This window comes from Vicia villosa, linkage group LG4, assembly GCF_029867415.1.
Source record: "Vicia villosa cultivar HV-30 ecotype Madison, WI linkage group LG4, Vvil1.0, whole genome shotgun sequence".
Lineage (NCBI taxonomy): Eukaryota > Viridiplantae > Streptophyta > Magnoliopsida > Fabales > Fabaceae > Vicia > Vicia villosa.
In genome coordinates, this window is record NC_081183.1 from 185,691,037 (window position 1) to 185,701,905 (window position 10,869).

The following is a 10,869-nucleotide window of genomic DNA, read 5'->3' on the forward strand; positions in this document are numbered from 1 at the left end:
AATATATCAAGGAAAGAGTAATTCAAATTGGTTGTTGTACAATGAGCAGTTTCATATGTTGTGTATGGCTGAAAATATAAAAAGTGTTTGATCATATAAGTGTTCTTAATGGTATTGTTTCTGAATTAGAAAATATTGGCGTCAAGATTGATGATGAAGATAGATATTTGAGATTTACATGGTCTCTTCCATCTTCCTATGAGCATATTAAACTTATTTTAAATAGTAAGAATAATACTTCATCAAACTCAGTGTTGGCTGCAAAAGGAAGAACATATGTGAAAAAACAATGAAATGAGTGTGAGATGTTGAAATGTGAAAAGATTAGGCGTATAAAATATAAGTGTTCCGAAGGAACAACCTCAGATAAGAGCTTTGAGTCAAATTCTAGCAGTATTTCCCTCGCTATAAAAGATAATAATTTTTTTTTTGAAAAAATTGGGAAGTGCATCATGACATTTTCACTATCAAGGAAAAAGATGAACTATTAAAGATGAACTATTGCTAGCAGATTAGCACATGAGTATTGGTGCAAAATATGTTGTGAGATTATTTTGTCGTGATCAAAGAACTTTCTACTAATAAATTTATTAAAAAAATCATTTTTTATAAAGAATCAAACTTAAAAACTTTTTCATATTTTAAAAAATATCTTTTAAAAATCATTTTTAAATATAAAATAATATATATAGTTTTTTAAACTAAAACAAACAAGTCTTTAACGTGTTTTTTTTTTTTTTATTGTAAACTCTCTTTTGTTCCCCTTTTCGATAGTTTGATTTAAATAAAAGCGATTCTCATTTTCAAGAGATAATGGGTCTGTTTGTTTCAGCTTTAAAAAAATAGATTTTTTTTATTTTTGAAAATAGATTTTTCAAAATCGTTTTTCAAAATATTACAAGTTTTTTTATATTCGTTTTTTCTAAAATGAAACACTAATTTTGACATCCTATAACATAAATACACATTATTGAAGACCAAAACTAATTTTTTATATTCGTTTTTTCAAAAAGTTGTATTTCAAAAATAATTTTTATGAAAATATATTTGAAATAGCTTCAAAATTAAGTGATTTTTTAAAATTTTAATATCCAATTTTTTTCTCATAAATAGATGAAATACCTAAAATCACATTGTAAGAATAACTATTTAAACAAAATTTTCATTTGAAACTTTTATAAAAAAAAATTTTGTAAAATTTTTTTCACAAATTTATGTAACACTATAAAAATTATTTAAAAAAAAAATCAAAACAAACGGGCCAAATACATTTAAGTATGAATATAAGGTTAGTGTCATCTATATAAATTTAGTTCCTATGTTTACAGAAACCTTTGATTCTTGGTGCGAGCTATGATATATGTGTAACTAACCTTAACATGTTGATATATTTTATAGTTAGTGCAAATATTCTTTATCTTTATGTGATGTGATTTAACTTGATTACATATTCTATCTACCTACCTATATTGATCTGTTTCCTTCATAAATATTTTCGGAACAAAATAGGATCAACCTTTTTTGCCACAGTCACAATTATCCTCTTCGATGCTTCATTTTACTTGCTTTCATAACGTCAAAATATATTCTCTACCTATTTGATGATTAAAGAGTTGAAATGCTCTATAACTTTCATCGTTTATAGCTATTGGGGTCGCTCTTTAAGTTATTCCTTCTGGCTTCTCAATGATAAAACTATTAGATTCTTTGCTTTTAATTTTATGCATTCATTCTGTAAAAACTATTAGATTCTTTGCTTTCAAATCCGAAGGTAAATCTCAAATCTTTCTTATACGATAGTCTTAATTTAGGTAAGGTCTAAACTATCCTTAAAATGTGATAATGTGATAATTTATTTTAGCTGATATGATCCTAAACTACTAGAAATATACACTTACCTGCAAAATTTTCTATGGAACATAATCCGTGGATTTTCCTGCAGCTTTATACATTAAAATAATTTTACTGCGGATTACGTTTTAGCTGAAAATTTTGCAGGAATACTTGCGGATCTTGCTGCGAAAATTATAGTGAATAAAAAACCCAAACTTCATTAAAATATCTGCAGATAATTTCGCAGGAAATGTTTATGTGGATTTTGCGGAAATTGTATTTTTAATAAAATCAAAATACTACAATATCTGCAGGTAATTTACCGTAAATGTTTTTCAGACTTTGCTGCGAATTCTTTTTTGTAGTATATTTTTATTACTTTTAAATTAAAATAAAATTTAATATTTTTCTTTTAATTTTTTTCTATTTTTAAAATTATTTTTATGGTGTTTTTTATGGTGATTTCTTGTCTCCCTTCATCTCAACAATTTTTCAAGTACCATTTTTATCGAGTGTTTCATTTCCTCGCTCATAGTTTGAACTCTGTTTTTACTTTTCAATGCTTCTTCAATAAATGATGATATTCTCTCAAAATCTAGAGTTACAATAAAACTCTTGATATATTGTGAAAATATGTTTAGAGAATACATATTGAGAAATATGATATCTATATAATCAGGAACACAATCTTCTATATTTTCTCAACGCAATTGATAAATTATATGAATCAATATCATTAACATCATAAATTTAAGAACCATTCATATGGGGAATCATTTTCAATACTTACCTCCTGCTCAGGCGATTGAAGTTTTTTTTTTTTTGAAGCAGTTCAAATTTACTTTTTCTTCGATACACTATAATTGGTGTCAAAGATTTTGATTCTTGCAAAATAGATGGAAATCGAGAAATTGAAATAAGACTATATGTAGACTGAAGAATGTGACTTGGAGTTGACTTAAGACTAGGACTAGAGCAGGTTCACTCAAAATAGATGACAATTGAGGTTTATGAGTAGACTCAAGATTAGGATAAGGTCGAGACTAGGAGCAAGCTCAATACTAGGAATAAGAGTATATTCGCCCAAAATATGAATTGAGATAGGTGTTTTAGAGAAGTTAAGACCAAGGATTACAAACTCAAACTCAGAGTCAGAGTCATACACACTCTCCCCCAAAGGTTGAGGATGAATGAAGTAAGACACATTTTTGTGAAAGGTAACATTTTTAGAAGCAAAAGACTTATGATTGGAAGGATGATAACATTTGTAAATTTTTTGTAATGACGATAACACACAAAAACACGTTTGGTGTTGCTTATAAATATGGACAAAAGCAACACGTTTAAATACTTGAAATTTGAGACTCTACAAGATAGAAGCAAAAGGAAAATATGAGATCCTAAACTAAACAGGATTAACATCACTTATAATATAAGCTGCCACACGAGTAATTAGATTATCAATGCTCAAAACGTTTCACCCCAATCTAATTTAAGGACAGACATTTATAAGAGAAAAACTCGTACAACTTCAAATAAATAATAAGTTTTTTCTCTGAGACACCATTTTGTTTTGTTGTAGGGTGTCCACGGATATGAATCATGGAAGATGTCATGTTAACTTGTATAGCAAGAAAAATTATGAGGATCATATTCTCTATCATTTTCAAAACATATTCTTTTAATGCCTTTTCTAAATTATATTTGTACCATATTATAAAATTGAATTATTCATCAATTAAAATCCAAATTATTCAAGAACAATCATCAATAATATAAAAAAAACAACTCACATTAGAAATGTTGGAAACAGGGGTCGGTTCCCAAACATCAAAATATATAAGATCAAATGGTTCATAAATTCTAGTGAGTCTTTAAAGAAAATTAAACTGGTTATTTTTAGGAAACTAACAAATATTAAATTTTAAAGACTCAGTAATTTTTTTTTTTCAAATGAGGATGACCAAGACACTTGTGCTGAAGTCATAAGATATATATAGAGATATGCTTATAATAGTGATCAGATGGCCTAATATTTACAACCGAAAATAAACACCATCACTGTCTTGCTTAAGAAGAAATGAAACATTTGAAAAAGATTTTTTTGGGAGAAGATGTGATACACAGTATTTACTAGGAGACAACTTATATTAAAAAATAAAAAATAAAAAATGTCATCTAATATGATTTCTTTATAAAAATGTCACTTAAGTTGAGATGGGGGGAGTGCATTCTAACACTATACTATCTTACTTGGGTTCTCTCGTATTTGTAACAAGATATTAAATCTTTCTTCATCTAGTTTTAATTTCATGGAAATTAAAAAAACAAGTCACCATCAAACTGAGTGGCTTTTTTCATTCTTGTCGTGAGATCTTCAACACTCTTGTCTCAATCATGTTCCAATTTTTTGAGTAACAATTCGACCATTCAGCCATACAAATAGTTCGGAATCCAACCTTTCATGAGCGCATAAAACATATCGAAATAGATTATTACCTTGTTGGTAACAAAATCTGTTAAGTGTTGCATTCATCTTCTATACCAATCTCTTCTGCTAATCAAATTGCTGACACACACACACAAAACCTCTTCGTTCCGCCTTTCACTTATCACTCTTCATTATCCAAGATTGACATGGTTGAAAATTCAAGGTATATGCGACAGCTTGACGAGGCTATAGCTCTACCTAATATACCTCTTTGATGGTTAGTTAGTTATGTTAGTTGTATTTCTGTTATCTATTCGACTTTTCGGTAAAGAGCTCTGAAGCTTCCCTTTGTATAAATATTACCATTGATCAATGGTCAAAGCTTCCCGATACATAACCTATTAGAAAACGGTTTTGTACTGCTACGTTCACACTCCAATTAGTCCTATACTAGCTATTTTTTGCAGCACTCCCTTCAGAACTACTAGAAAAAATTGGACTAATAAAGAATAATTTAGATCTATACAATGACGCCGATGAAGAGAAAAAGAACATGATGCATTCTTTTGCAAAACTTTCCTAGGCTCTTATTCCTTTTTACACAAGTAAAATTTACATGAATATCACCTTAGATGTTTTTCAAGACACTCTTTTAATTTTAGGAGTGTCACTGGTTTCGACACAAATGCGTCCATACCGTTGGCGAAACATTCTTCAGCACTTTCTGACATTGTGTTTGCTGTCATCTGCATCGATATGAGATAATATGAAAAATGATAATATACTACTAAAAGGTTGTCTTTTTATAAAAACTAGCTCGTTCTAATATTAAAAACCACTTCCTAAGTTTTTCAAGGTAAACCAAAATATCTTTGCGCGCAATTGTGCAGATTAATCTCTCTAGGACTTCATAAGTTGTTTGTATATTTTTAAAGATTAATAGATAAATGCTCACCGCGACAATGTGGATCCGCTTTTTAGGTGGTACAGAATGATCATCTGAAGTCGATAAACTTGGTTCAATTCCAGCTTCTCTTGCAGCATCCCAATTGCCTGATTCCTCATAAGATCTAATCAGTTTTGTTGTTTGAAGACCATTCATAACTGGCATGTAAACATCCTGTAAATTGCAAGTACCAAACCATTACCAAAAGTCACAGTCTTTGAATTTTATGAAAAAGCAACAAAGTGAAAGATATGACTTGGTGAAAATAAAGAAACATTTCATTGAAAAAACCCAACACAAATTGGGATATGACTAGTTAGTCGCAGATTTATATTGCAAAATTGCATTAAGATAAACTTCAAGATTCAAGAAATTACCATCAAAATTATGTCATAAGAATGCCGTTGAATCTCACGTATGGCTTCAACACCATTATTCACAACATCCATGCTATATCCTAGCTGCTTCATCATTGACTTTGTCACCATGATATTAATTTTGTTATCTTCAACAAGAAGAATATTCGGCTTTAACGTCGATTTGGTTACTTCTGATGATGTGCTGGTGCTACTAGTACTATCTTCCTTCCTTTGACCTTGACATGTTGTTTGCTGTGGTTCACTTGACTTTGTTTCTAAGTCCATTTCTCTACCTGCTTCCTTATATTGACTAGAGTTCGCAGTACCGTTTTCTAACATAACATGTGCCTTATCATTATCATGATTCTGTTTGTTTCCATTAACCAAACATTCATGCTTTGTTTCTGAGCAGTGACTTGACGAACTTGTTGATTCAGACATATCTGAAGCATTAACAATAACTGAAGATGCATCCTCAATTGAATTTGTTCCATTTGAATTGATGTTACTAGAGAGGTTTGAGTAAGAGTTGTTATCTGGAAAACCATTCAACTTGTGTGAGATTCTGTGTGGCCTGGTGGATCCATTAGAAGAGAAAAGCGAACCTAATGTTCGCGGTTGGAATTGGAAGAACCCCTCGGTTGTGTCGTCTTCATTATTCTCAACATCTGAAAGGTCATCTGGATCATCAGAATTATCACAAGCTGTTGAAACCTTGTATGGTAGTATGAATGTGAAGGTAGAACCACAATGTTCTTTGCTAGTTACTGTTAGGCGACCACCCATTAACTCAACCTGTTCCAATCCAACGAAATCATTTTCAAGGAGTAATATATAATCAGATACAGAAAAATAAAGATTAAGACAATATTTTGTCAAATAAAATTGCTTTGAATTAAGAGTTTACCAGTTGTTTGCATATTGCTAATCCTAGACCCGTGCCTCCATATTTTCGAGCATGGTCTGCACTGACTTGCATGTACCTTCTAAATAAAGTAGGTATAGCCTTTTCTGTATCACATTATTACATCAAGAAAAAAATATTAAGCACATGTGCTAATCAAAAATCAAACTTAACTATATGAATACAAAATATAATTAATTCTAAGCAAAAAGAAGGAACACTAATACATACCTGGTATACCAATTCCTGTGTCAAATACATCGCAACGTATCCACACTGTTGTTTCAGTTGAATGAGTTTGCTCCTCAGTATCATCATTCATTGAGCATTCACTGTTGGCCGAAGATCTACTACATTCGTTGCTAAATGCTTGATTCTGGATTGGTTGGTCAGTGTGTTTTTTACCATCAATAAGATTTTGATCGCATCTAGTACTTCTTGGTGATGATGTCTGTTTTTCTTCCTTCAATCCATTTGAAGAAACAGTTGATTGGTCTTCTGTCACCTTTTGGTGGCATTCTTCTGATTTGGCAAATGATGGCTCTGGAACAACATAAAGGTTTATACCAACTTTGCCTTGATGTGTAAACTTGACAGCATTGCTGCAAAAAAAAATATATAATCAGAAATATAATATCAAGTGGAAGAGAAGGAAGCACAAACGAAATTTGGTATTAACTCGATATTACCAATTACATAAATCAAAGTACCTGACTAAATTTGTGAGAATCTGCCGAATCCTTAAAACATCTCCGGTGACCTCAATAGGTATATCATCTGCTATATCCCCTTCCAATGTTAACATTTTCTGCAATGATGCTGCAGCTGTCTGGAGAACATGCCTTACTACCTCTCTTGGCCTGAATTTTGTAGCTTCCAATTTCATAGCTCCTAAAGATAATTTGTGAATATAAAAAATCAGTATTTGAATAAGTTAATAATAACAAACAACTATAAAGGAGATTTCTAACCTGACTCGACTTTGGAAAGATCAAGTATGTCATTTATAAGTTGAAGAACCAAATCTCCTGAAGATATCATGACATCCAAGAGCTGTCTTTGCTCCCTATCAAGTTTTGTTGTAGTGAGAATTTCAGCCATGCTAACAACACCAGAAAGTGGTGATCTTATCTCATGAGACATTGTTGCCAACATTTGTTTTGCTCTCATAGTCTCCTCTATTACAATGAATCAAGAAAACTATAATAAGCTTCTTGCTATCTTAAGCAAATTAAATTGTAACACACAAATTTTTTAATCAGGATTCGGCGTGAATGACTAAGCAAACCTGTAATGTGAATGGTTTTATTAAGTTCTGTTTCCTTAGCTTTCTGAACTGCAATTTCTTCCCTTAGCTTAGCCATTCTTTCTCTTTTTCTCACCTGCGGTTTTTCGAAATTATGAATATTCTCTTCACAAGAAGAATAAGATTGCAAATAAGTACTTTCAAAAACCAAAACAACGATTTTTACCTGATCTGTTATTTCCATTCCCATATAGTTTACTCCAATTGTTTCCCCTGTTTTGCTAAACACAGGTTCTACATATATCAAAAATGTCTTGGCTCCAAATAGTTCTGTCTCAAAAGTGATTTCTTTTTTTGCAGCTACTCCTTTCTCCATTACTTCTCTTTTGAAATCTTGAGATTCCTTAACACCTGATCCCGTGAAAATTTCGACATCCGTTTTTCCTATGATATCCTGGAAAATATGTACAAGTTAAATAACTTATGAATCCTGTCTTGATAAACAACAATATTTAGCGTTATAGCATAATCACTTATTATATAAGTCACTTATCATATAAGTGCTTATATATAAGTTAGCTCAACATCGAAAGATAAAATAGAGTCAAAATCGTTTTCATAAGCTATTCTGGAAAGCTTATGAAAATAAGCTGGAAAACAACTTATCGCAACTCAATCTTATAACTTTGCAACAAGAGCTTCAAAAGAAATCATTACCTCCTCTTGTAAGCTTGGAAAATGATTATAGATAAAACGATAGCGCAACTCTTTGTCCTGGAACAAATTATCAGAGTCAGCCCTTTGTAGATTGAGAGAATCAATACAATGGAAAACACAAATTCAGCATTCAAAATAACGAATCAACTAAAACTACAATAAAAAAGATATAACCATGTAATAATAAATCATTTAGAACTTAGACTAGTGAAGAAAATAATCCAATACACAGATCTTAATGCCAAACATCAAGATTTTTTTATAAGTAATTTAAGATAAAGAAGAAATAAACACAATACTCACTGTAATATACCTGATGGCCAATAACAACAGGTGCATTTTGAAGTATAAAATGTAAGAAATTATCTGCTCTTTTAAGAATCTGTGACAGTTCCTCCACAGGTGAAGATTGTCTTTCAATAGTCTCTATACTTTCTTGTAACTTCTCCTTTAATATTTCCTCTCTCCGAATACTTGCCTCCAACTGTTTTTCCAAATCTTGCGACCGATGTTTCCAGTAAACAACAGTATCATACTCAGCCTCAATTTCAATTCTCTTATTTTGAACAACAACATCACTTTTCCTTATCGCAACCGGTAGATCTTGCCACGTGTAGTAAACATCATCCAATATCGAAACCGGACGTTTATCTCCACCGTAACTCTCTTCCTCGAACCGATTATTATCTTTAAGTATCTCCAATTTTCTAAGCTCAACTTCCTTCCTTTGTTTACTAAGATTGTCGAGCTCTTCTCGGAGAAGCCGAACCGCATTCGCCTGCTTATACTCCCAATGTTTCATTAAATAAGCCAATTGAGATGACCCTTTTTCTGTATAATTTGTAAGCTCCATTAATCTTTGAAAATCAGCTATAGCTGGTTCTTCTAAGATTGTTACTTCTTCCAACATATCTTGATCTCTTCCTGGTTTTTCTATGTTGAACTGTTTTCCAACATCAGTTCCAACATCCTCTGGCCACATTGATGGTAAAACTTCAATTTCCATCATGTCGTCTTCAATACAATCACTCTCCATCTCACAAACCATTTGAACCAAACCTCACTTAGTCTATGTTTGGCAACCCAGTGGGTCACCTCTACCGCACGTTTAACACCCTTTTCACCGTGATTTTGAGAAGCTGGTATGTGTAGCTTCTGTCCTACCTGATTTCCAACCGTGATTTCTCACCGTGATTTTTAAGTTATTAAACAATCTAAATCCAATTTTCCTTTCTATAAATATACAGCTTTTGATCTCAACTTCAATTCCATAGCACTTGCATCTCAAGAAATTTCAGTCCAAATAGTTGTAAATCATCATCACCTAGAAAAACACAAAAACACAAAAATCAATACACATTTTGAAAATCTCAAAGATGGTTAGTTAGATGATTGATTGATCAAATTCCATTATCACAAACAAGTCTGAAAATAAAAAACATTCACACATTCAAAAACACAAAGGAAGGGAGAAAAATACAAGAATTGAAATTGAGTACACTTGGGATTAAAATCAAACACATGGAATGCATAGATGAAAAGAAAACCAATCTTACAAGTTATATTGTGAATCATTCATGAAGATGAATTGTTGAAAAAGCTTGAAACTTAATTAATAGAATTAAAACTAGTGACAAAAAAAGTTGATGGTGACAATGTCTAAAAGTTTTTTTCTCCTTATGGATCTGAGAATCTCTTTCCACTTTAGAGTCAAAAGCATGAAGTGGACACAATGTTGAAACAAAACAATAACAAAAGAGGAGAGAGAAACTAGAGAGAGAAAGAGAAGACAGCATATACATATGCATATCATATGATTGTAATTGTAAAGTAAACTTGTGATGTAAAGAGAAAAACTTTATAAAAACACAAAATTTAATACAACAGAAACCCAAGCAACCATGTGCATTAAGAGTCAAATATCATAGAAAAATTGAAATTGTTCTAGTTGTCTTACACGTGTCGTATTGTGAAGTCAGAACGTCACTTTCACTGTTCAGAGTTTTTTCTTTTTCTTGCAACCTGCTGAAACATCATGAAGCCAAAATTATAGGAGTTAGCAAATTACAGCCATGCAAGAATATTAATATTTATTTAATATCTTACAAATAAAGAAATTTAATCATATGTCTAATAATGTCTTGTTATGACGTCCAAGGACGTACTCGGGGAATACCGAGTTCGATTCCCAGGCGGAACAATCTTGCTTGGCCAGTGTGCATGCCTCTCCACACGAGCCGGATTAGTGGCCCACCTGTGGTGGGTCGACACCGGTGCAAATAGCAAAAAAAAAAAAATAATGTCTTGTTATGTACTCTGTACCACTTTTTTTAATATTATCTTTATTATCAGATAAGTTTTTGTATAGGTTGTTTTAAATATTATAATACTAATACATTTGTTTTTGAGTTAATTTTAAGATTTAGTTTATAT

General features: G+C 31.4%; 1 protein-coding gene across 1 annotated transcript; it reads right to left on the reverse strand.

The window, feature by feature from the left end:
• Positions 1-3,772: 3,772 nt before the first annotated feature.
• LOC131596356 (probable histidine kinase 1) lies at positions 3,773-10,274 on the reverse strand. Its single transcript, XM_058868985.1, has 12 exons — positions 9,993-10,274; positions 8,750-9,760; positions 8,437-8,493; positions 7,946-8,173; positions 7,762-7,855; positions 7,445-7,651; positions 7,184-7,364; positions 6,705-7,075; positions 6,477-6,580; positions 5,588-6,364; positions 5,220-5,384; positions 3,773-5,010 (listed from the first exon to the last, which is right to left on the reverse strand). The coding sequence occupies exons 2-12, from the start codon at positions 9,482-9,484 to the stop codon at positions 4,888-4,890; spliced, it is 3,042 nt and encodes a 1,013-aa protein (XP_058724968.1). The 5' UTR covers positions 9,485-9,760; positions 9,993-10,274; the 3' UTR covers positions 3,773-4,887.
• Positions 10,275-10,869: the final 595 nt, after the last annotated feature.

Bases quoted from the DNA above. Each gene is read 5' to 3' on its own strand.
- LOC131596356 (XM_058868985.1), bottom strand. From the start codon at position 9,484: ATGGTTTGTGAGATGGAGAGTGATTGTATTGAAGACGACATGATGGAA. The intron at 8,494-8,749 runs GTATATTACAGT...AATTTGTTCCAG, and splicing joins CTGTTGTTATTGGCCATCAG to GACAAAGAGTTGCGCTATCG. The intron at 7,652-7,761 runs GTTTGCTTAGTC...TCATTGTAATAG, and splicing joins TAAAACCATTCACATTACAG to AGGAGACTATGAGAGCAAAA.